Source organism: Triturus cristatus, chromosome 7 (assembly GCF_964204655.1).
Source record: "Triturus cristatus chromosome 7, aTriCri1.1, whole genome shotgun sequence".
NCBI lineage: Eukaryota > Metazoa > Chordata > Amphibia > Caudata > Salamandridae > Triturus > Triturus cristatus.
Genome location: NC_140590.1, coordinates 15,522,460 through 15,549,544, shown reverse-complemented (window position 1 = coordinate 15,549,544; position 27,085 = coordinate 15,522,460). Strand labels below are relative to the sequence as shown.

The 27,085-nt window shown below is 48.6% G+C and overlaps 1 protein-coding gene across 1 annotated transcript; it reads right to left on the bottom strand.

Moving 5' to 3' along the window:
- LOC146808693 (keratin, type I cytoskeletal 47 kDa-like) lies at positions 1-27,085 on the bottom strand. Its single transcript, XM_085615504.1, has 8 exons — positions 26,540-27,085; positions 15,001-15,083; positions 13,764-13,920; positions 12,296-12,457; positions 12,056-12,181; positions 6,719-6,936; positions 4,481-4,608; positions 1-2,348 (listed from the first exon to the last, which is right to left on the bottom strand). Exons 1-8 carry the CDS (start codon positions 27,002-27,004, stop codon positions 2,248-2,250), a joined length of 1,440 nt encoding a protein of 479 aa, XP_085471630.1. The 5' UTR covers positions 27,005-27,085; the 3' UTR covers positions 1-2,247.

Genomic DNA, 27,085 nt, shown 5'->3' with positions numbered 1-27,085 from the left:
TTGCTTGCTTCAGAAACTTTATTGAGTCGAAGAAACATTCAGAGGAGCTTTTTATATTGAATCAGGAGGGCTGAGTGGTATCCTTTTCCTTTGATAAAGCGCTTACAGCACTCTAAAGTGTATGGGTGCACTATACTCATTGTTTAAACGCACTCACATGTATTTTTGACGGTTGCAGTGTTTCATGGTTATTAAGATGCCTTTATTCACGTTATAGTAGCACTGAAAAGTAGTGTGCACATTCAAGTAGGATTTTACATGTATTAGTGACATTTACATTTCCCGTATGTGTAATGTGCAGGATGCAATTATACTTGTGCAATGTAAACTGTGTTTAGTTTAAGTTGCCTGAATTGTAGGCTCAAACTGTAAGTTGTTTTGAAGTTCGTTTCTCCTTGGTTGCTCAAGAATTAATTAAATAAATCCTTTTTGTGCTCAAAGACAATATCTTTTCATCCTCCTGCAGGTGCAGGAATTCGACCTCGTTATTTTTAGATTCAAGGAGATACCCGGAATTTCTTTGAAGTCTGGAAGGCGAGAAGGGAGGACTCATTTTGTGCCTGGCCTATCTGAAGCCAAGGCCACTGGAAGACGAAGAAAAATTAATGAAAGCTCTTGTGGAAAGCTACTGAAAACATTGCAATTGAAACAGTACACCATGTGACGTATTGTGGGTTGAACATTGTCTTTTTGTAGGATGTGCAGGAACAGATTCGGGAGACTTCTGCTAATTCTCGGAGAAGAAGGAGCATCTTAGAGCGAGCTCCATAGCTTTAAGCTATCAGAGCCAGTTGACGCGAGTGCTTCTTAGGAAGTCAACACGTGCTGACACCTTTGGGATATGATAGAAGAGAGATTGGTAAGCCCTTCATTGAGAGCAGTGTAGGGAAAGATCATTTTTGTTTGTTTTCTTCCCAAATGAAAAGAGAATTGGACTCAGCTTCTATTCTTTGCTGTATTTTGATTTTGGAGTTCATCACTTTATGCCTTTTGTGCTGAATGAATTATATTCGTAGACTCGGCTCTGTATTGATTTTTATGTACCAATATACTCTGATATTAAGGTGTGTTTATATTCAATTATTTTTGGCCTTATAATAAATCTACAAAATTGAAGTTCGGAGTCTGCGGTCCTTTAGAGTATGACTACATTGAAAGTATTATCTTGAATTGTTTTACTCCCCTCCACCACTTTTAGCAGGCAAATAAAAGACGTAGGGGCATATTATCAAGAAACGGCGTTAAAATTATTGCCGCTTTAGTGACAGAAAACTGCAGCTAACGCAGCGATAATGGGCTTGATAATATGCCGCAGACAATTCCCTTAGAAGCCCATGCTCTGGTGTCAACATGGGTGTCTATTGGAATTCTCTGCAGCATATTATCAAGCCCATTATCGACGCTTTAGCCGCAGTTTTCTGCGGCTAAAGCGGCGATAATTTTAACGCCCTGCTTGATAATATGCCCCCATCAGTCTTAACTTTAGCAGAGAAAGCAGGGAATACAATTTAGAGAAATCATCTTTGAGCCAGTACAAATTATATTCTTCGTAGGGGTTATAAGTGTCGTATTGGGACCAAGTAAATTATGGAGACTCAAAGAGAATGAACACATTGAACTCTGCCCTCTGGAAGAAACAAAATTCAACTGCACTCTTGTTTGGCAAAAGGGGCAAGAGTGTAGACAAGCTTATAACATTTCTGAAATGTTGAAATTTCCCCTTTTACACGCTTCGCTGATTCCTCTTTATTGCTAGCCGTCAGTTTACACTGGCTTTTAAAGTTTAACTTTAATATTTATTTGCATTAAAGACATTTGTAAAATCCTTGATATATCATTGAGTATTTGCGTCTATTCCTTTGCGTCCTTCCCAAGTGCTTTCTTAGAGTTTGAACTTCATCCTCACTTCGATCAAACTCCTTGTTGTAAACAAGGCTTGAGAAGGAAGAAGAGCAGAGAACAACAAGTTTTTGAAATTATCTAGTCTAACACTTGAGTTTTATATTGATATTACGTTTTTACCATTGTTTTCCCTTGGCGTCTTTGTTGCAAATAATCATGCAAATATATTAATAAGTTCTTCTTTCCTCATTGGTCAATTTGACGGAATCTTGAGTCTCTCTTGAATTCAACATGCCTGCACATATTAAGCTTAATCTACCAGGATTACTCTGTTAATGCTGTCTCGGTCCCTCTCCACTGGAATGTGTGCTCCTCTGCAACTTCCTTCTTGATTTTCTTGATTTTCTATTTCACATTCTCCTCAATTTCCTCGAAATGCGAAGACACCACTTTGCCGTCAACCACTTCTTCAATGAAAGTCTTCACCTTTCTGGTTTTGGTGGGGTCTAGAGATTTAACAAGAAATTACAAACAAGTTACAACTGAATTTTAGAAGTAAGAAACATGATTAACTTGAAGTACACATGAGCATGTTTTTGTTTTTGAGGAAATGGAAAGTAGTAGAGTTTTGTTTCCAGTTGCCATCTTATGACCTAACCCCTAAGGTAATTTTGTCATAGTGACTTTGTGTACATCATCTAATTAGCATCTGTTTCAAGGCAAATGGATGCCGGAGTTTTGGAGAGAATCCTATAAGTGGGAGGAGCTGAGGGTGCCGATAGAGTTGCCGCTTAAGAGTGCCACCTTTGGTAGCAGGCCACCAGTGATTTACCTTTCTCCTCATTCCTTTCATGTCTCTTCTTTTCTAGTCTGAAAAAATATCAAAGATCGGTGCAACTCGTGCACCAATCAAGGATGAGGCGGATGTGCACGCTGCTTACTACATGCACAGGGCTACTAATCTTGAAACGCCTCCCCATGGCCAACACGCTACCACTTAGTATTACCGCTCCATGATTTTGGGGCTTTTTCTCTGATTTAATGAATTTTCATCACTTCAATCACAGAAACTCTTCAGTTGACCTTAATGGTATAACGCTCCAACCAAGCATTTACAATTGTATTAAAAATGCTACCCCAGTTCTTAATTTGTAAAAATGTAAGTGCCAGTGCCTTTGTCAGGAGGCCAATGCAGCTTGCACCACCCATTGCCCCTGCCAGTGCTGCCAATGAGAGTACCAACACACTTACTAACCATCAGACTCTTACAATTTTGACAATTCAGGCTATTCAACACCCCAACGCTGTACGACTGGCTTAGGATGCAGGTATTTGTCATTTTAATGACAGCTGTTGTGCTCTAATCCAAATTAGACAAACTGCGCCGCCATGTGGCAGGCTGTCATAAATGCTGGTGTTGACAATTAAGTGCCAGTGCCGAGCACCGTAAACCATCAGCTCAAATTAAGCACTGTCCCTTCCCCTTCATTAGGCCACTGTTAAACAACTAATTTCACCCCCTGTTCAAAGGCACTGTATTTGGAGTACCGTTTGTGGAGAAGTGTGGCTCAATGATTAGAGCGGCAGACCCTGATGCAGAGGTCTAGCCCGGGACCAGGGTTCAATTCCCCGCCTCGGCAGGTCTTGGGCTCAAAAATTCCACAGACCTGATAATTCTCGCCTCGGTGCCTATTCCAATCATGGAGTCCCACTCTGGGCAATAGCTTGCTTAATCTCCACAACGGCCCCCACAATGCTAAGGATGCCTGGCCTCCACCTTGGGGGTGCCCAGGAGTGGACGCCTCATAGGGAAAGCCAGGATGGGTTCCACAGCGGTATTTGTACAAGCGCCTTGAGACCCTTGCGGGTGAGTAGTGTGCTATACAAGTATCAATTTACATTTACATTTCCCACCTGTGCTCAAATATTACTTCTGAAATGTATTGGAAGAAACAGTGCCAGATGTCTTTTTTCCAGATGACCCTAATAAAATTTAGGGTTTTTCATTTTTCAGTTTTTCATGATTTGTACACATATATACTGATGGAAAGTAACTTGTTTTGATTATTATATTTAAAAAAAATGAAAAAATACAGAGATTGGCTTCTTTTAGTTTTTCTCCACTCTCTCATTTATTTCTGCCTGGCCAAAGCTGTGCATATAAATGGCAGTGGAAGTTTCCAAAGAAGAAGTGATACAGTTTCCTAATAGGATTTAAGAGCTGCTGATACTCACTTGTGCTACAATGTTAATTTGTGCAGTTGTGTGTATTATTTCCTTGTATATGCGTGCTCTGCCTGTTACAAACATCGCAGGGTAAATGTTCATATAACAGTACAATGTATATGGAAACATACGACTCGACACTTCTCTTTTCACCAAACAAAAAATAAATACGGCTACGCTAATCTATGGATTCAAACATAAACGTAACAGTAAAATACCATGAATCCAGGAGCCCTAATCATATTTTCAAAGCATTGGGGGTAGGAAGCTGCCGACCTTCACTCCTAGGACCCTTCTACACATGAAGAAGACATGAAGAAGACATGCAGAAGACATGCAGAGCCCACACCGGAGGAGCACAGCCTGCCTTCATCACCTGATCACAGAAGCATAGCAGGGAAAAGCGGGGTACCTTTCTTGGAGTCCACCGATGACGTCTGTGACTTCACCTCAGTGGACACCTTTTGGCTGGAGGACACTGTCGCAGTCTTAGTGGACGACATCTGGGAGGAGGAGGAGGAGGATTTGCTGCTGCTCCCGCTGAAGAAGGACATTCGCATTAGTCGCATTGAACTCCTTTTGTGATTGGTCAACCAATGAAATGATCTTCAACTTTGCAAACTTTGTCAACTTTCACATGATGATTTTTTTTTTTTATATTGAGTAAAAACGTGTCTTGTAAAGTTTTGTGAATTTGATGAACTTTGCATGTTTGTGAAGTTGATGGCTTCACAAATCTCTTTGTGAGCAAACTTTTGTACCCCGGCTTTTCTTTTCGTCAAAATGGTAGGAGCACTGAGTCAGGCTTCAATACATTCTTCCAAGACATTATTGTTTGCTGTGATTGAGACGTCAATAAAAATCTAAAGAAGGTTTGTGGGTATGATTCCATAAAATGTTAAGTGCCCTGTTACAAGTTGGGCGGAGCAGTATTCTTGACGGATCCCACCCGCCCCATTAAACATTTTACAGAAGCGCCTAATAAAACCAAAGGTGCTTGAAAATAGATTTGAACACATGCAAAATTGACAACTTCATCCCTGTTCCAGCATGAGTTCGCCCCAATTCCGGCTCAGAAATGTATGATGCCCTGTAATTGGGCATTACCCATAGCACAATCTTCGTATCTATCTGATATGTTTAAAAAATACATTCCTCCCTGACTGCTTCGCTCAATCTCTACCTGTCTGATCAGAGTACCTAAATACAGGGGGGAACAGCCATTACAACGCGGTTATTACCACGCTGTGCAGTTACATCGCATGCGTTACAACGCATGCGATGTTACAACGCTATGCCATTAGAACGCAAGTCTGTACATCGACTTGCGCTAGATGGCGTGCTAACATTACAAATTGTGTAGTTTACTATCCCAACACCTTCCCTACTGTTAAGTGGACTGGAGTTGGAATAGTAAATTACACTTTTTTAATGTCAGCACGCCATCTAGCGCAAGTCGATGTAAAGACTTGCGTTCTAATGGCATAGCGTTGTAACATCGCATGCGTTGTAACGCATGCGATGTAACTGCACGCGTGGTAAAAACCTGCGTTGTAATATCATACATCCAAATACAGGAGAGCAGGATTGGGAAGGTGGTCTTTTTTGTGGTTACAGCTCAGGCATGGAACAGACTGGAGCCCGAGGTTACGCCAAAGCCAAATTTCTTAAACTTTTATAGGGCTCTAGAGACCCATTTGTTTACATGGACTTTGCCTGGAGCCACTGAGTATGCGAGTTGCCTTATAGAGTGTATTAGTATGCTAGCGTTTGGCACCCTCGGATAATTGTGCACTCTATAAATCTAATAAATAGAAAATAAGATATCAGTCTCAATGTTTATCTATGGTCCCAGTATTCACCCTTTCTTTAAGGGCACTCTAATACTGAGGCCTTCCGTGGTCACCAATGTTGGTGTACACCTAGGTTGTGTAATGCAGCCTGGTGGGGAACATGCAAAGTGTGTGTGACTGTTTGGCCGACTCAAGACAGACAGCCAAACAGTCATGCGTACTGAGAGTGTGCCACCACTCCTACCCTTGTGACTCCAGCCCCGCCCTAACCTCGCCCTGTAGTGAAAAATAAAAAGATAATAATGGCGTTAATAATAATGGCGTTATTAATAATGGTGTTATTATCATTTTACTTTTCCTTTCACCTGCACCGAGAGGGGCGGGGCGACGCTCCTCCGCCTTAGTGGGGGAGCCGCCTCTGCCTGGGTCAGTGAGAGACAATTTGAATGTGACACTATTAAAGACTATATCCCTCCTTATAGGTAGCTCAGTAATGAGGCTGGAATTTCGAGTGGATTACCACTACTGGCCGGAACGGTAACTCTAGGAAAGCAGAAAAGCTGTCCTATTCTGAGTTTAAGCCTGAGGGTCCAATTAAGGATTGGAAATAACTGGAGAGCCAGATGGAACGCACCATCACGCCTCGTTATTCATCATTACTAGCCAGATTTTTGCCCTGGGATTTTGGCTTCTTGGAGCAGCCGGAGGCTACGGGGCCCATTGCTGGACGTACAGGATTACTGCATTGCTCTTCATTCTAATTGGTCGAGGAGTCGAAGTTGTTGTGCCCATTGGTTACAATGAACTTGTAATAATGGCTAAAGGTGCCATGAAAACTCTCTGAGTGGTTTTCTTACCCTAACTCTCCCTCCAGCAGACGCCGGTAGGTCTCGATCTCCATCTCCAGCCGAGTCTTGATGTCCAGGAGCTGCTGGTACTCGAAGCTCTGTCGTTCCATATCGCCGCGGAGCTGCATGAGCTGCTCCTCCAGGCCGCTGATCCTCTGCTGCATCTGCATGAGCTGTGCCCCGTAGCGTCCTTCTGTCTCTGCCAAGGTTTGTTCCAGAGAGCGTTTCTGTTGAGAAATTGAGAGAGCGTGTTACAGAATAGGGCTGGGCACCAAGTCCATGGAAAACAGGAGGGATGCTGCCCCCAAATGCTGAACGTTCACGACTATTTCAATGCAGACCCTTCACTCTGCCAGCCATAGTTTCGGACCTGTCACTCTAGATTGGGCAGGTTCTCCAACACCATTTCTGGTTGCGTTGCCACTGCTCTCTGGAAGACACAGTGGCAGAGATGGAGGTGCGTCACTGGTGGAACATAAGCAATGTAAATGGAGCAGCCGAGCCAGCAGAAATTTTTGTGCTGGTTGGTGTGCTACATTCCTCTTTGATTTCGGTAGTTGGGGGAGGACAATGAAGCAGAAAATGGTAGAAAATAAAAATTTCATGCAACCAAAGTGCAATCAATTCTAGTTAAAACAACAGTCAACCGGCATCTCATCTTCCCACCCAACACCAATAAAGCACCTATGTAGCTCTGTAAATGATTTAACGTTACGTATGAATTTTCTTAATCAAACTTTGCAAATTTGTTTCTAGTATTTAAATTCATTCTAAGAACTAAGCACTGGTTAATTAATGTTACATGAAAATCTTTCCACTCCTTTTTAGGTCTCGCCTAGGCAGCGCGCATGCGCTGTTCTAGGAGGGCCTTTAGCCATCGGTCTTCACTTTTCAAGCACTGCACTCGTGCTTGTGGCGGCATCCACCTTGCGGGTGCATGCAGCGGCACGCCACAAGCACGAGTGCAGTGCTTAAAAAGTGAAGACTGCTTTCCTAAGTGCGCGCGCACCACTCGCGGGACGCTGCAGCTGCTTTCACTTTTGCCGCCACTTGGCTGCCAGCTGCTTTCACTTTTGCTGCCACTAGGCCATGCCATTGTTTGACGCAGGCAGCGGATGGGCGGGCGGTGGAGTGTGGGAGGGCAAACGCCAGCCTGTCTGCTGGGACTGCTCCAGTCTTGTCATTAACTTCTCCCTGGGCTCCCATTAACCCTCCGGAGGAGGCTGCAGGCTCCCCACTTTGGTCCTCCCCTGTCGCACTCTGGATTAGTCCTGTTGGGATCCTCCCCATCCAGTTACTCACCCTCCCCGGGCACAGCTTTGGTAGGGTCCCTCCCTCCCAGACGGCGCTCCATGGGTGCCACAGACTTGCCTCCTCCCAGAGCGCCGTGTGTTGCACACATTCCGTGACCTACCCCCTCTGCTGCCAGAACAGCTACACCTTCAAAAAAAAATTCAAGACAAACCCATTTATTGATACTGTAAATGCTGTGTTTTCTTTTGGGTGGTGAGCATGTTTTTAAGTAGTCTTAATTTTCGGCCCTCGGGGATGAAGTGATGTGACCGAAATCACACGTTTTCATTCGAGGGGGTAGGCCTGACACTTGTACTCGGTTTAGAATGAACCAACTCTGTATATGTAATGCACGAGAAGTAGCCGTTACTTCATTCTTTTTCTCCAGATTTATATAGCATGACCTCGACCCGAAGGTATTGGAATGCTTTACACGAGCACCAGTTACGTTACACAAGGACACATTCATGTTTTTTGGTGGGCACGGGGAGATTACGTGATTTGCCCAGAATCACAGGGTGTGGAGTCAACGCAGAGGCTCGAACCTTGGTTTCCCAGCTTCAAGGTCAGCAGTCTAGCCGTGAGACCACATCCTCCACTTCATGAACACCTGATGTGGTATTTGCGCTGTTTGATTCTCATAGTCGTTTGTTACCTTAAACCATTTAAAATATTGAACGAACAGAGGCACTTTGTAAAACATTCAATGGGTGCTGTGTTGTGACCTAAAAAAGATGGGAATATGTCGTTCTGAAACAACACATAATCACTGCTCTTCTAGGGCCCTTTAACACACCGTGCCCTCTCCCATCCCTGCTTTTTGTGCACACACACACAGACATTCATTCACGCACACACACAGACACACACACTTCATGCAGCAGGGGCAATTGGGAGTTATCGAGCGCTTTTTACTGCTTCATTTCAGATTTCTTACATAAGCCAAGGAGCCTATTCCCTCTGCTGTACTAGAGGCTATCACGCGCTGCCTACCCTGCTGCGCACTATCATGCACTTTGCACTAGAGGTCATCACGCGCTGCCTACCCTGCTGCGCACTATCATGCACTTTGCACTAGAGGTCATCACGCGCTGCCTACCCTGCTGAGCACTATCATGCACTTTGCACTAGAGGTCATCACGTGCTGCCTACCCTGCTGAGCACTATCATGCACTTTGCACTAGAGGTCATCACGCGCTGCCTACCCTGCTGCGCACTATCATGCACTTTGCACTAGAGGTCATCACGCGCTGCCTACCCTGCTGCTCACTATCATGCACTTTGCACTAGAGGTCATCACGCGCTGCCTACCCTGCTGAGCACTATCATGCACTTTGCACTAGAGGTCATCACACGCTGCCTACCCTGCTGCGCACTATCATGCACTTTGCACTAGAGGTCATCACGCGCTGCCTACCCTGCTGCGCACTATCATGCACTTTGCACTAGAGGTCATCACGCGCTGCCTACCCTGCTGCGCACTATCATGCACTTTGCACTAGTGGTCATCATGCGCTGCCTACCCCGCTGCGCACTATCATTCACTTTGCACTAGAGGTCATCACGCGCTGCCTATCCCACTGCACACTATCATGCACTTTGAACTAGAGTCTGTGGCTAGCTACAAAATATGCTTCATGCCTGTGCAGTTGTAGCACCTCCATCTATCACCTCCTTCGCAGGGCAACATCCCCGAACCCACCTCTCCCTCTCCCCCCTGTAGCCTATGAAACTACACTTACTAAACCATGCCTTCCTTCTATGCACCCGGTGCAGTGGCACCGTGCCCCATACAAACCCACTCAGCCAAGATCACTGCTGTATTTCACCCACACACTTAGGTCTCTCCCACCCCAAGTCTTTGCCCCCACATTTCCAAGGGCACAGGTACCACTGCTGCAGGAGGTGCGATGGCTCCACAACACTCTTCTCTCTGCGCATTTGACCCCCACCCGCATATGAGGTGGTATTTACCCCATTAATACTTATTAACAACCACAAAACATCTCTGTCTCCCGTTTACACTTCCAAGCTTCACAATTTCCCTTCATGTTCTTTTAATGTGTACAACATGGCTGAAATACTTTTCAATGTTTCTTCATCCATGTTGAGCAGCAGCTGTGCCATATGACTGACAGTTTAATCAAACAAGCATTGACATAGCCAATAGGTCTCGCCTTTGGGACCTTATAAGTGTTTAACCATGCAACAGTTGATGTTGTTGCACCAAGGATATTGTGCTGCATAACTAAATACTTATACGGGTCCCTAACGAGAGACCTATTGGCTATGCCAATGCTTGTTTAAGCCTGGGTAGCAGACATCTTTAACTATTCATTTGCAGGCCTATTCTTTCCAGTACATAACATCTACTTAGTGTGTGCTTTGTTTCTGCCTTTTATGATTGAATAGCTTTGTTGTTTATCACAGGAGTCTGCTTTTGAATCAATAACTTTCTTCCGTGTTTGTTCCACCCAGGAGCATTTCAGTCTCGCGGCGTTGTGATTGGATGAGTTGTATTCTTCAGCTGCTATCTTGATGGGACTTTTGCATTTTTTTTATTTAGCACTCCCTGGGACTGCTTGTGTTTCCTTCTCCCCTCCACTTGTTCTTGTGCGTGCTAACCCTGCACACCACTCATTGCACTCTCTGGCTCCCTAATGATGTCCGACCCACTTGCAGCTAGGAAACAAATCATTGGCAAAGCCAAAAGTTCGTTTTTCTTTTTTTTTTTAGAGCTGAGACATACAGGGTCTGCCAGTGCTTGTTTTGCAGTAGTGGCTGCTGTGATATAAAAGTGGTGAGCTGGGCATGGGGAAGCAGGGGACAGCATAGGAGGGGAAGGGAGGGTGAATGAAAAAATAAACTAAAAAGGCGTTTACCTGCCGGCCACCGCTTCAGTGCTTTTCTGCACCTCTCCTCTTGACTCCCGGCAGTCCATGCATGGCTCCCAGTCCCCTATTCGAATCGCAGCGCTGCTCTCATGCTGGTAATGCATGAGAGCAGCACCATGATTGGCTCCCAGTCCCCTATGCGAATCGCAGCGCTGCTCTCATGCTGGTAATGCATGAGAGCAGCCCCATGATTGGCTCCCAGTCCCCTATGAGAATCGCAGTGCTGCTCTCATGCTGGTAATGCATGAGAGCAGCCCCATGATTGGCCTGAGCGGGCTGATTTAATGCTCATATAGGGCAAGGGAGCCCCTCCTTGTTCTTCACAATAATATGTGCAGCACACCTCGGATTAGAGACATCTAAGTGTGCATGATGGTTTGGCAGCACTAAGACGGTCGGTCAAACCGTCAATTGCGCTTACAGCAGTACCAGCCGCCCCCACCCCTGTTGCAGATGCTGTCAGCATAGCTCGGCCCCACCCAGCCCTTCGACTGGGCTCATTGTGTGTTATTATCATTTTATTTTTCATGTTTTCATTGCTGAGAGAGCAGTGGGGCGACGTTCCTCCGCCTTAACAGAGGAGCCGCCGCTGTCCGTGTTTTGTCCTCAGTGCCATGGCTGCACAGAAGACATATGCACACAATGAATTATGGTTTATATCACACGTTAATTTCCTAGCGAACTCAGAGCTTGATTGATATTCCGAGAAACCTTAGCAGGTTATTCTGCATTCGGGGAATGAGGATTTTCACCTCTTTGGAAAAGTTAGTGTTGAACCAGGGTTGCATTTCTGATGGTTGATTTGCGGACTAGTTCATATTCTACATTCTAAACGATCACACACACACACACACACACACACACACACACACACACACACACAGCCATCACCAATATTTATACATCTTCTAGTATTATCATGTCCAAATATATCTTGAAACATCAAAACGTTTAGTTTCAAATGCATATAGTTCAAAACATTTAATTAGAAACATTGTTTGAAAATTGCTATCTATATATTGCGTATTCAAGATGAAAATATGAATTTTGAAAAAGATTTAGAATGTGAAAAAACTCATTATCTTTATAGCCTAAACCCCACCATAACTTTGACTTCTGTCAATAACTGAGCATTTGGCAAAATCTAAGAGACACATACCATGGCCATCTGGGACTGAAGCTCGATCTCTAAGCCTTGGAGAGTTCTTCGTAGATCTGACACCTCGCTCTTGGTCGTCTGCACTGCCTCCACGCCCTGGGAGATCTCCGCTTTCAGATCTTCAGACTGAAGAAACGACGGGAGCATTGTTAGGGTTCACCAGTAGGATATCTCTTTAAAAGGGCCGGATGGCGGCCATGTCCATCTGACTGGTGCAGGGGATAACATGGTGCTCCTTACCGCTTTCAAGAACTGGGCCTGGGCTTCTCTGCGGTTCTTCTCCGCCAGTGATTCATAATCAGCTCTCATGTTATTCAGGATAGCAGTCAGGTCTTGTCCAGGTACAGCGTCCATCTCGACATTCACAGAGCCGGCAGCTGTGCCCGACACAGCCTGCATTTCCTAGGGCAAGCAAAGGACCAAGATTCTCAATTAAGGAAGATTCAGAAGGAACAGATGGGAAGGAGTTTGGTTCATATATTTATAGTACATCAAATGTCACCATAGGGAGACCAAATTCATGGCTACCAAATGAAATCCTAGATTCCGTAGCTCCACCAGGTAGACCACGCCAATTTACTAGACCACGCCCCATCACTATACCATACATCTTCCCACTAATATTCATATCCTACTCACATAATCTCCAGTAGATTGCACCTCCTTCCATCAAATCACACCTGTTCTCAGTAGACCTCTGTACCTCACGCTAGCTAATGTTGAATTTGACTAAATCGCTGCCCTTCCCTGAATATTACACCTCTTTCTAGTAGACCACACCCTTTCCACTCATTCATACACTTCTATTAGACAATGCCCTTTCTGAACTAGCACATCACAGTTCATGACCTGTGCCCTTAGACTAGGTCTCCTCCCAACTAGATCACACTCTCTACCAAGACAGTAACCGGTATTCGTCTTCTCAACATGACTTGCTAGGTCAGACAATGTCTTATCCTAATAGAATCATCTTGTCATTTCCACCGAATGACCGTAAACCCCACCTGCGCACAGTATCCCTTAATGTCACTCCATGGCCCTTTCCCTACACTGCAAACATTGTAGCTGCTGGACCCCGCCTCGGCCTGAATAAAAGACTGCTTAGCTAGTTAGCAATAGACTATTTCTCCATTTGGTAAAAGAACTAACCATCCGACAGCATTCGTCAAAGAAAGACGTTACCAAATAGATCACAAGCTATGTATTACCACATACTCATCTACAGTGGACAAAACCTTAGGCTAGTACAACCCACTACTGCAGGCATCACGCCTGCCTATAGAACACGCATAGTAAAATGCTAACTTGTATCTCCCACTCTTGGATGGCAAAGCACACCACCCAAAGTTCAGCAGCCTTTAAGAGGGTATACGCTACCCAACGCTTCATTAACCTCATCTAAAAACCACTCCAGTGGCAAACATTATACCCTTTTCAGCAGATCATTTCCCCCCAAGAACTTCTGCCCAGTTCAAGTTTTCAATCCATCATGCCTTCCTTGCAAGTGTGCCGTATAATATACAAGGGCTCTAACTTGAGAGTCACTGACGTATCATCTGATGTCACTCACATTTCCAACTAAAGAGTCTGTGGTGAGCACAGCAGGCAGGGAGCACCATCCCTATGCGATTCTAACTCTAGTTTTATGGCCCTGTCTAACTTGGCTTCGGGTTCACCCGGTGAATAAAGCACCGGGTCTGCCCTCTACCTCTTGGTGGTTCTTCTTGAGGTAGGCCAGCTCCTCGGTCAGGCTCTCGATCTGCATCTCCAGGTCAGATCTGGACATGGTCAGTTCATCCAGGACGCGGCGCAGCCCATTGATGTCGGCCTCCACGCTCTGGCGCATGGCCAGCTCGTTCTCATACCTGAAGAAGGACAAAGAAGAGGTATTTGCCACGAGTGAGAGCACAATGTACTGACTACTTCATTTCTATATTGTAACTTGCGGCACAATTTCGAATGGTCACTGATCCCATAGAAACCATCCAACGGCTTTGGAGTGCATTGGATGAATCGCGAGTGGGCGATTGAATGAAGGACTAACCCCCTTAGTAACGAGAGGTCTATTGATAAATGTCACATTGGAATATGCACCATATGTCATGCCACAGTCCTTAAACTAGTCTATGCATGATCTGCCCATCTGCAAAACAAATAAGGTATAGAAATGTGGACTAGAAAGATCTGAATTGGTTCACGCGGCCCATGCGACAGGACCACATTCTGCACGGCCAGTTTGAATGGCGGGCGGTGCGGGGACTCTCAGTGAGCCAACCTTTCAGAAGCAGGCAGTATTTGTACAAGGTGGGTTCACCAGTAGACGATAACATCCTGTGAGGCGTCAATGAAGAGTTTACCTTTGGGTGGAGCCAAGATCTACCGCACAGTCCTTGACAATAGAATTCTTTAAACAAAAGACGGGTTCTGCAGGATTTTCAATGCTACAACTTTTTGAAATGTGGGTGTGTCATGCTGCAAAGACCCTTTAAAGCAGGGGTATCCAGTATGGCTTAGAAGGGCCAGACCCAGCTCACGATATCCGCCACCAAATATGCAATCAATTTTCATGTCAGTTCCCTCATGTGAATTTATCTTAACAAAGAAGTCCTAAAAATCTGCCATGGAAACAATCCTATTTGACCGGAAATAGAAATGGAAAATGTAAAGGAATTCAGGTAAGCCACCACAGGTGCTAAATGTCACTTTAGATTAAGTGGCAGCATTGTGCTAAAATCCATGTAGTCTGGTTCAAAGAATCCTTGGAGAGCCCTGGTACTCCAGCAGACTGGTACTTTGAAAGCAGAAAACCAGCTTCTCAGAGTGAGGCTAGCTGTGATAATCTGTCCCCTGGGTACTTTGAGCAACTTTTATGGAGACAACATCAGTCAGGGAAGGAGGGAGCAGTAAAAGAGTCTTGAATTCAAGACCCTAATACTATTACTCACTTCAGCTTGAAGTCATCAGCAGCCAGCCTGGCGTTGTCAACCTGCAGCACGATGCGGGCGTTGTCAATGGTGGCGGCGCCGATCTGGAGGACACGCAAAACAAAAGGGAGATTTTTGAGAGGGTTATACTTTTTTAACTGCATCGAACTAGTCCTACATTTACAATCAATTATGCATTACATACATGTATTGAATTGCCTTGTCGTTTCATTTATATGTGGAGCTTTCGTGTTTTCTAGGTCTATGCGTGATTAGCGCAATCAGTCTAGGTTCATTTGGTGCATTCTGTGATTTGTAGTCCTGTTTCTAAAATCGAATAAACAGGGTTTCAAATCCAAGAATAAAAATTACAAAACTTGAAATAGGTGGGCTACTCACAGATGGTCCTGGAGAACTTGAGAGCTCTGCATGTAGCGCTTCATGCCCCTGGCAAGGTGCCACAGCACGTTAGCTGATACGTAGCCTGCTATACTGTGGGGGAGCGCTCGGTTGAGTTGCAGCGTGGCCCGTGATGGGAAGCGTTTTGGTGTCGTGCGTGGGTAACCACAGTGCTGGTCCTTAGTGATGGTAGGTCGCTGTCCTTGTTTGTGGTGAGTTTCCCCAGTCCTTTGGGGCTGTAATCTGACACCTGGGTGCACAATGATAGGGTCTGTCACTGAATGCCCACTGGTTCGAATAGAGCCCAGGTAGCTGTCAATGATTGCCCACTGGTTCTAATAGAGCCCAGGTAGCTGTCACAGATTGCCCACTGGTTCGAATAGAGCCCAGGTAGCTGTCCTGAATGCCCACTGGTTCGAATAGAGCCCAGGTAGCTGTCATAGATTGCCCACTGGTTCGAATAGAACCCAGGTAGCTGTCACAGATTGCCCACTGGTTCGAATAGAACCCAGGTAGCTGTCACAGATTGCCCACTGGTTCGAATAGAGCCCAGGTAGCTGTCACAGATTGCCCACTGGTTCGAATAGAGCTTAGGTAGCTGTCCTGAATGCCCACTGGTTCGAATAGAGCCCAGGTAGCTGTCACAGATTGCCCACTGGTTCGAATAGAGCCCAGGTAGCTGTCACAGATTGCCCATTGGTTCGAATAGAGCTTAGGTAGCTGTCCTGAATGCCCACTGGTTCGAATAGAGCCCAGGTAGCTGTCACAGATTGCCCACTGGTTCGAATAGAACCCAGTTAGCTGTCACAGATTGCCCACTGGTTCGAATAGAGCCCAGGTAGCTGTCACTGAATGCCCACTGGTTTGAATGGAGCCCAGGTAGCTGTCACTGATTGCCCACTGGTTCGAATAGAGCTTAGGTAGCTTTCCTGAATGCCCACTGGTTCGAATAGAGCCCAGGGAGCTGTCACTGAATGCCCACTGGTTCGCATAGAGCCCAGGTAGCTGTCACTGATTGCCCGCTGGTTCGAATAGAGCCCAGGTAGCTGTCACTGAATGCCCACTGGTTCGCATAGACCCAGGTAGCTGTCACTGAATGCCCACTGGTTCGCATAGAGCCCAGGTAGCTGTCCCTGAATGCCCACTGGTTCGCATGGAGCCCAGGTAGCTGTCACAGATTGCCCACTGGTTCGAATAGAGCCCAGGTAGCTGTCCTGAATGCCCACTGGTTCGCATGGAGCCCAGGTAGCTGTCACTGAATGCCCACTGGTTCGCATAGAGCCCAGGTAGCTGTCCCTGAATGCCCACTGGTTCGCATGGAGCCCAGGTAGCTGTCACTGAATGCCCACTGGTTCGAATAGAGCCCAGGTAGCTGTCCTGAATGCCCACTGGTTCGCATGGAGCTCAGGTAGCTGTCACAGATTGCCCACTGGTTCGAATAGAACCCAGGTAGCTGTCACAGATTGCCCACTGGTTCTAATAGAACCCAGTTAGCTGTCCCAGATTGCCCACTGGTTCGAATAGAGCTCAGGTAGCTGTCACTGAATGCCCACTGGTTCGAATAGAGCTTAGGTAGCTTTCCTGAATGCCCACTGGTTCGCATAGAGCCCAGGTAGCTGTCACTGAATGCCCACTGGTTCGCATGGAGCCCAGGTAGCTGTCACAGATTGCCCACTGGTTCGAATAGAGCCCAGATAGCTGTCACTGAATGCCCACTGGTTCGCATGGAGCCCAGGTAGCTGTCACTGAATGCCCACTGGTTGGCATAGAGCCCAGGTAGCTGTCACAGATTGCCCACTGGTTCGAATAGAACCCAGGTAGCTGTCACAGATTGCCCACTGGTTCGAATAGAGCCCAGATAGCTGTCACTGAATGCCCACTGGTTCGAATAGAGCTTAGGTAGCTTTCCTGAATGCCCACTGGTTCGAATAGAGCCCAGGGAGCTGTCACTGAATGCCCACTGGTTCGCATAGAGCCCAGGTAGCTGTCACTGAATGCCCACTGGTTCGCATAGAGCCCAGGTAGCTGTCACTAAATGCCCACTGGTTCGCATAGAGCCCAGGTAGCTGTCACTGAATGCCCACTGGTTCGAATAGAGCCCAGGTAGCTGTCACTGATTGCCCACTGGTTCGAATAGAGCTTAGCTAGCTTTCCTGAATGCCCACTGGTTCGAATAGAGCCCAGGGAGCTATCACTGAATGCCCACTGGTTCGCATAGAGCCAAGGTAGCTGTCACTGAATGCCCACTGGTTCGCATAGAGCCCAGGTAGCTGTCACTGAATGCCCACTGGTTCACATAGAGCCCAGGTAGCTGTCACTGAATGCCCACTGGTTCACATAGAGCCCATGTAGCTGTCACTGATTGCCCACTGGTTCGAATAGAGCCCAGGTAGCTGTCCCTGAATGCCCACTGGTTCGCATGGAGCCCAGGTAGCTGTCACTGAATGCCCACTGGTTCGAATAGAGCCCAGGTAGCTGTCCTGAATGCCCACTGGTTCGCATGGAGCCCAGGTAACTGTCACAGATTGCCCACTGGTTTGAATAGAACCCAGGTAGCTGTCACAGATTGCCCACTGGTTCGAATAGAACCCAGTTAGCTGTCACAGATTGCCCACTGGTTCGAATAGAGCTTAGGTAGCTTTCCTGAATGCCCACTGGTTCGCATAGAGCCCAGGTAGCTGTCACTGAATGCCCACTGGTTCGCATAGAGCCCAGGTAGCTCTCACTGAATGCCCACTGGTTCGCATGGAGCCCAGGTAGCTGTCACAGATTGCCCACTGGTTCGAATAGAACCCAGGTAGCTGTCACAGATTGCCCACTGGTTCGAATAGAGCCCAGGTAGCTGTCACTGAATGCCCACTGGTTCGAATAGAGCTTAGGTAGCTTTCCTGAATGCCCACTGGTTCGATTAGAGCCCAGGTAGCTGTCACTGAATGCCCACTGGTTCGAATAGAGCCCATGTAGCTGTCACTGAATGCCCACTGGTTCGAACAGAGCCCAGGTAGCTGTCCTGAATGCCCACTGGTTCGCATGGATCCCAGGTAGCTGTCACAGATTGCCCACTGGTTTGAATAGAACCCAGGTAGCTGTCACAGATTGCCCACTGGTTCGAATAGAACCCAGTTAGCTGTCACAGATTGCCCACTGGTTCGAATAGAGCCCAGGTAGCTGTCACTGAATGCCCACTGGTTCGAATAGAGCTTAGGTAGCTTTTCTGAATGCCCACTGGTTCGCATAGAGCCCAGGTAGCTGTCACTGAATGCCCACTGGTTCGCATAGAGCCCAGGTAGCTGTCACTGAATGCCCACTGGTTCGCATGGAGCCCAGGTAGCTGTCACAGATTGCCCACTGGTTCGAATAGAACCCAGGTAGCTGTCACAGATTGCCCACTGGTTCGAATAGAGCCCAGGTAGCTGTCACTGAATGCCCACTGGTTCGAATAGAGCTTAGGTAGCTTTCCTGAATGCCCACTGGTTCGATTAGAGCCCAGGGAGCTGTCACTGGATGCCCACTGGTTCGCATAGAGCCCAGGTAGCTGTCACTGAATGCCCACTGGTTCGCATAGAGCCCAGGTAGCTGTCACTGAATGCCCACTGGTTCGAATAGAGCCCAGGTAGCTGTCACTGATTGCCCACTGGTTCGAATAGAGCTTAGGTAGCTTTCCTGAATGCCCACTGGTTCGAATAGAGCCCAGGTAGCTGTCACTGATTGCCCACTGGTTCGAATAGAGCTTAGGTAGCTTTCCTGAATGCCCACTGGTTCGAATAGAGCTTAGGTAGCTTTCCTGAATGCCCACTGGTTCGAATAGAGCCCAGGGAGCTGTCACTGAATGCCCACTGGTTTGCATAGAGCCCAGGTAGCTGTCACTGAATGCCCACTGGTTTGCATAGAGCCCAGGTAGCTGTCACTGAATGCCCACTGGTTCGCATAGAGCCCAGGTAGCTGTCACTGAATGCCCACTGGTTTGAATAGAGCCCAGGTAGCTGTCACTGAATGCCCACTGGTTCGAATAGAGCCCAGGTAGCTGTCACTGAATGCCCACTGGTTCGAATAGAGCCCAGGTAGCTGTCACTGATTGCCCACTGGTTCGAATAGAGCTTAGGTAGCTTTCCTGAATGCCCACTGGTTCGAATAGAGCCCAGGTAGCTGTCACTGAATGCCCACTGGTTCGCATAGAGCCCAGGTAGCTGTCACTGAATACCCACTGGTTCGCATAGAGCCTAGATAGCTGTCACAGATTGCCCACTGGTTCGCATAGAGCCCAGATAGCTGTCACTGAATGCCCACTGGTTCGAATAGAGCCCAGGTAACTGTCACTGAATGCCCACTGAGGAACGTGACTTGCGTGGGAGCCCTTTCCAGTGTTGGGGCTTCGACCGTCCCTCCTTCTGTCCTATTCCTTCGGTTCCATCCTGTGAAAGTCGACGCCCAGGAGTCCGGTGATGTCTTCTGCACTCAGTGAGCGGTTCCGGGGCTGTGAGCTCCCTGGGCGGAAGAGGCTGGCTGCCCTGGCTGTCGTGAGGCCCCTTTGAAAGGTGTCAGCAGAACTTGGAAAGCGCTGGGCATCTGCTGTGGCTTAGATGTGACAAATAGTCTGCTCTGTAGTGTCACTGCACGTGTAGGGCGAGCCTTGCTGGCCATGGTTTCCTCCTGCTACCACCTGAGCTCAGTGAGAATGCGGGCAACCCCCCCCCCCCCCAGCAGAGGGTGAATCTCCAAACGATCAGGTGACCTCGACCAGTTTTTGTGTCTGTGTAACTGTACACGGAAAGATTTCTGTTTAGAAAGGTGGCAGGGAATTATTGGAGTGAGTTTAGGGCAGATACTCGGGATATGCTGTCACGGTCACTTCAGTTCGTCACGTGTCAGCGACCAAAATATTAAATGGGTTTATCAGGGTTTGGCGATAGCTTGTTGATAGGGACTCACAAACTTAGCCATGATATCCACCCTCCATAGGATATCATGGCTAAGTCAGACTGAAAGCAGGCGTAAGGAAAGTAGCGATAACCTCGGTTAGCGCTACTTTTCTTATCGCTCTGCAGGTTAGCGTTCACATTGTTGATAGGAGAAATGTCGGTTAGCGACATTTCTCACGTTGTTTTGGGGAGGAACGCCCACTTTGCATCTTATTAGACATGCAAAGCTGGGCGTTAAGGGAAAGGGCGCTGTGGCATGGATTCATGTGATAGCGTGACCTTGCTAATAGTGCGATAAAATTATTGCCGCTTTTGGCCCGAAAACGGACGCTAATGCGGCGATAATTTTCTCTCGGGCCTTGATGATGTGCCCCTGGGTTTGTTTGCATTGTTGCGTTTGCGTTTACCCGTGGGCTCTGCTGTTCTGCGGTTGCTGGAGGACTTTGGCTCGTTTACGGGAGGCGATGAATGCTCTGTGCTTTTAGAGGCGGTTAGGTCTACAGGCTCCCGGTAGCGTGGTTGTAGGGTTCATGCATTGGCGTGTACATGCACAAGGCTCACTTCAGAGGTGTTAGCATTCTTGGCCTTTTTAATGTTATTTTGAATGGCACATACTGACAGTCCTATCGGAGCGTTGTGTCTGTGTGGTTTTGCGCCACAGCAAATAACAGGCATTGTCCACCTTAATGGGACACATTTGATCGGCCTCAGATAAATGAAAGTCTGATTTGGCCCTTTCAACAACATCCAGACCTGTCACTATGAAATGTAGACGGCACTCTGCAGAATTTATTTTCAACAAATGAACTGTTGTACAGCAGCAGGGACCCATTTTTGATGTATATGCATTTATGGCCTGCACAGGGCACACTGGATGAGTGGTGTGCCCTTCTGAGTGCATGGTGAGCAGTCTACTTTTGTGAGCGTAGCGAGAGCGAAACAATGTGCATCTTTGAGTGCAGTGCAGCGAAGGGTGAGTGATGTCTGTGTGAGTGCAGGGTGAGCAGTGTGCCTGTGTGAGTGATGTGGATGGGTGAATGCAGGCTTAGTGATGTGTCAGGGAAGGGTGAGTGATGTCTGTGTGAGTGTAGGGTGAGCAGTGTGCCTGTGTGAGTGATGTGGATGGGTGAATGCACGCTTAGTGATGTGTCAGGGAAGGGTGAGTGATGTCTGTGTGAGTGCAGGGTGAGCAGTGCGCCTGTGTGAGTGATGTGGATGGGTGAATGCAGGCTTAGTGATGTGTCAGGGAAGGGTGAGTGATGTCTGTGTGAGCGCAGGGTGAGCAGTGTGCCTGTGTGAGTGATGTGGATGGGTGAATGCAGGCTTAGTGATGTGTCAGGGAAGGGTGAGTGATGTCTGTGTGAGTGCAGGGTGAGCAGTGTGCCTGTGTGAGTGATGTGGATGGGTGAATGCTGGCTTAGTGATGTGTCAGCAAAGGGTGAGTGATGTCTGTGTGAGTGCAGGGTGAGCAGTGTGCCTGTGTGAGTGATGTGGATGGGTGAATGCAGGCTTAGTGATGTGTCAGGGAAGGGTGAATGATGTCTGTGTGAGTGCAGGGTGAGCAGTGTGCCTGTGTGAGTGATGTGGATGGGTGAATGCTGGCTTAGTGATGTGTCAGGGAAGGGCGGGTGATGTCTGTGTGAGTGCAGGGTGAGCAGTGTGCCTGTGTGAGTGATGTGGATGGGTGAATGCTGGCTTAGTGATGTGTCAGCGAAGGGTGAGTGATGTCTGTGTGAGTGCAGGGTGAGCAGTGTGCCTGTGTGAGTGATGTGGATGGGTGAATGTTGGCTTAGTGATGTGTCAGGGAAGGGTGAGTGATGTCTGTGTGAGTGCAGGGTGAGCAGTGTGCCTATGTGAGTGATATGGATGGGTGAATGCTGGCTTAGTGATGTGTCAGGGAAGGGTGAGTGATGTATGTGTGAGTGCAGGGTGAGCAGTGTGCCTGTGTGAGTGATGTGGATGGGTGAATGCTGGCTTAGTGATGTGTCAGGGAAGGGTGAGTGATGTCTGTGTGAGTGCAGGGTGAGCAGTGTGCTTGTGTGAGTGATGTGGATGGGTGAATGCTGGCTTTGTGATGTGTCAGGGAAGGGTGAGTGATGTCTGTGAGTGCAGGGTGAGCAGTGTGCCTGTGTGAGTGATGTGGATGGGTGAATGCTGGCTTAGTGATGTGTCAGGGAAGGGTGAGTGATGTCTGTGTGAGTGCAGGGTGAGCAGTGTGCCTGTGTGAGTGATGTGGATGGGTGAATGCTGGCTTAGTGATGTGTCAGGGAAGGGTGAGTGATGTCTGTGTGAGTGCAGGGCGAGCAGTGTGCCTGTGTGAGTGATGTGGATGGGTGAATGCTGGCTTAGTGATGTGTCAGGGAAGGGTGAGTGATGTCTGTGTGAGTGCAGGGCGAGCAGTGTGCCTGTGTGAGTAATGTGGATGGGTGAATGCTGGCTTAGTGATGTGTCAGGGAAGGGTGAGTGATGTCTGTGTGAGTGCAGGGCGAGCAGTGTGCCTGTGTGAGTGATGTGGATGGGTGAATGCAGGCTTAGTGATGTGTCAGGGAAGGGTGAGTGATGTCTGTGTGAGTGCAGGGCGAGCAGTGTGCCTGTGTGAGTGATGTGGATGGGTGAATGCAGGCTTAGTGATGTGTCAGAGAAGGGTGAGTGATGTATGTGTGAGTGCAGGGTGAGCAGTGTGCCTGTGTGAGTGATGTGGATGGGTGAATGCAGGCTTAGTGATGTGTCAGGGAAGGGTGAGTGATGTCTGTGTGAGTGCAGGGTGAGCAGTGTGCCTGTGTGAGTGATGTGGATGGGTGAATGCTGGCTTAGTGATGTGTCAGGGAAGGGTGAGTGATGTCTGTGTGAGTGCAGGGTGAGCAGTGTGCCTGTGTGAGTGATGTGGATGGGGGAATGCTGGCATAGTGATGTGTCAGGGAAGGGTGAGTGATGTCTGTGTGAGTGCAGGGCGAGCAGTGTGCCTGTGTGAGTGATGTGGATGGGTGAATGCTGGCTTAGTGATGTGTCAGGGAAGGGTGAGTGATGTCTGTGTGAGTGCAGGGCGAGCAGTGTGCCTGTGTGAGTAATGTGGATGAGTGAATGCTGGCTTAGTGATGTGTCAGGGAAGGGTGAGTGATGTCTGTGTGAGTGCAGGGCGAGCAGTGTGCCTGTGTGAGTGATGTGGATGGGTGAATGCAGGCTTAGTGATGTGTCAGGGAAGGGTGAGTGATGTCTGTGTGAGTGCAGGGCGAGCAGTGTGCCTGTGTGAGTGATGTGGATGGGTGAATGCAGGCTTAGTGATGTGTCAGAGAAGGGTGAGTGATGTATGTGTGAGTGCAGGGTGAGCAGTGTGCCTGTGTGAGTGATGTGGATGGGTGAATGCAGGCTTAGTGATGTGTCAGAGAAGGGTGAGTGATGTATGTGTGAGTGCAGGGTGAGCAGTGTGCCTGTGTGAGTGATGTGGATGGGTGAATGCAGGCTTAGTGATGCGTCAGGGAAGGGTGAGTGATGTCTGTGTGAGTGCAGGGTGAGCAGTGTGCCTGTGTGAGTGATGTGGATGGGTGAATGCTGGCTTAGTGATGTGTCAGGGAAGGGTGAGTGATGTCTGTGTGAGTGCAGGGTGAGCAGTGTGCCTGTGTGAGTGATGTGGATGGGTGAATGCAGGCCTAGTGATGTGTCAGCGAAGGGTGAGTGATGTCTGTGTGAGTGCAGGGTGAGCAGTGTGCCTGTGTGAGTGATATGGATGGGTGAATGCTGGCTTAGTGATGTGTCAGGGAAGGGTGAGTGATGTCTGTGTGAGTGCATGGTGAACAGTGTGCCTATGTGAATGCAGCGAGAGTGATGTATCTGTGCAAGTGCAAAGAGACTTGTCTGGCGACTCCCAGAGATGTGTTCGCCAAGCCACCTCTTCCTCAAATTTGCTTGAGAATGCACCATTTGCCCGCTCTTTTTCATTTCACTTACCCCTGTAGGTAGTTCGGGCTCGCTCTCTACGCTTGCTCGCCTCAGTGCAGTGTTTACGGCTTACGATTTTCAAATGTCACCAGCCGCCACTGAAAAAGAAGAGGCACCCTGGTCGACCTCCCTCAGGCACACACTCAAGGGCGTGGCTTCAAGTCGGTCACTGTCTAGGTCGAAAAAATGGGTCACTTTGGAGCAGTTTGGCACGTGCCTGACGTACCAACCCTGCAGAAAATGTACCGAAAGGCCCCATGTGGCGCAGGGCGCTTTCAGCCAGTTGTGGCTCGTAGCGGGCAGTGCTTTGCATGCTGGGATTTGGAAACCCACGCTTCCAGCCGCAAAGGTAAAGGTACACGTGCCGGAATGGGATCATCACCCTCCGCCTGGGACGACTCCTGGTGGCCCCCGGCCCTGGGCACCGCTCCCAAGCCAACGGACCACGCACGCAACCTGGGCTTCATCCTGGACTCCTCCCTGTCGATGACCAGACAAGTCAACACCGTCTCATCTTCATGCTTCAACGTCCTGCGCATGCTCCGGAAGATCTTCAGATGGATCCCCACTGAAACCAGGAAGACCGTTACCCAGGCACTCGTCACCAGCCGACTGGACTACTGGAACACCCTCTACGCCGGAACCACAGCCAAACTTCAAAAAAGACTCCAACGCATCCAGAACGCCTCTGCACGACTCATCCTGGACCTTCCCCGACACAGCCACATCACCGGACACCTGAGAGACCTGCACTGGCTCCCCGTCAGCAAGAGAATCACGTTCAGACTCCTCACCCACGCACACAAGGCTCTCCGCGACCTGGGCCCCAAGTACCTCAACGACCGCATGACCTTCTACACGCCCACCCTCCAGCTACGATCAACCAGCCACGCCCTCGCCACCGTACCACGCATCTGCAGAGCCACCGCCGGAGGAAGATCCTTCTCCTACCTGGCAGCCAAGACCTGGAACTCCCTCCCTACCCACCTTCGGCGAACCCAGGACCATCTCTCCTTCAGAAAGCAGCTCAAGACCTGGCTGTTCGAGCAGTAACATACCCCCTCCCCCAGCGCCTTGAGACCCTCCCGGGTGAGTAGCGCGCTTTATAAATGCCATGATTGATTGATTGAATGAAACGTTTTCTTGGCAAAAAAAAAAAAAAAGAGATTGACTAAAGGAAGATTCGTTGAATGTTTGGCCGTTCCATTCCCTCTTACATTTGAGGGGCTTGAGGAAAGTCAAGGAGAGGACCCCGCGGACGTGAGATGGCCACCTCACTCATGTCACAGTGGGTACAGGTTCCAGTCCTGGACTTTTAACCTGCCAGTCATTGCTATGGGCGGGCTGCTCTAATTAGTTTATTGGAAATAGGATCTACACCGACATAGCACAGAGGGTGCCACATAGAACCCAGGAATAGAAACCCTGTTCGTATGGCATGCATGCAGGTGGCCCCCCAAGTTTAACGCCCCCCCTCCCCCCCCCATCTTTCCGTTCTTATCGCCGACTTTACGACCCTTTTCAGGACGGAAGTCAAAGGACAGAAGTCAGATGTACAGATCCCAGGAAGAGATTGAACGCCCTTCGTTGTATATCCTTCCCTGAGCTGAAGTGTTTACAGCCTGGGGTGCGAGTAACTGTACCCGACCCCCCGCTCCCGTGGTACCGCCCACTGGGCTTCCATTCGCCCTCGTCTCCTATATCAGGATGAGGGAATATCAGCCGAACTAGTATTGAGGGCAAAGCATGAACAGTATACATAAGTCTAGCTTCACTATCCTTAAGTCCACACACATCTGTCTTGACGGGATTCAGATGTTGTTACGGGACATGGATGTGGAGTTGAGAGTAGTAAATGTGTGCTCACCCCTTCTTACTCACCTGATATTTTGGCTACGATGCTGTGGGATCTCGATATTCCAGTGAACACCTTCAGTAACAGAATGCGAAAGGAAACAGCGGGGGGTGCATTGCTACTCACACGTGAAATGGAACCCCAACATCTGTAGTAACTGTGCCTTTCTTACAAGTCATTCCACTTCCTTCTAGTAGGAGACAGTGAATTTGTTTTGGGGGTGAACAAAGGGGCACAATTCTGTATGAAATTCAACCAACTGTATGGTAGCCAGCCTTTACAGAAACGCCTCCAGGATCTTTGGCAGGACCTGCTGTGAAGCCACTGATGATCCCGGAGTCACCCTCTTACCTTGCTCCGCAGGTCGTCGATGGTGGCATAGTACTTGCTGTAGTCGCTCACGCGCGCGCTGCCGCTGATGCTGCCCCCTCTTACCCTCGCCCCCTCTTACCTTGCTCCGCAGGTCGTCGATGGTGGCGTAGTACTTGCTGTAGTCGCTGGTGCGCCCACCCTCAGCGCTGCCGGCGTGCTTGCTGTACCACTCCTTGATCCGGAGCTCCAGCTCGCTGTTGGCCGCCTCCAGGGCCCGCACCTTGTCCAGGTAGGAGGCCAGGCGGTCATTGAGGTTCTGCATGACCTGCTTCTCTCCGCCGCTGCCAATGAGGCCGCCATCGCCACCCCCTGCGCTGAAGCCACCACCTGCACCGCCTCCAAATCCACCCCCAAAGCCAGCCCCAGCACCACTACCGAAGGAGGCGCCCCCAAAGCCAGCCCCAACGCCACTACCGAAGGAGCCCCCCCCAAAGCCAGCCCCACCAGAGCTGTACACCCCTCTAGCCACGCTGAAGGACTCGCCCCCAAATGCAGAGCCCCTGCTTGACGAACCATACGCTGATTGGCTGCTAAAGCGATTCATGATGGCGGCTGGTGAGAGGCCCCTGGGCTTCAGATGTACCTGGTGTGGCGAGAGCACAAGAGTACACCACAGCCTGCTCGG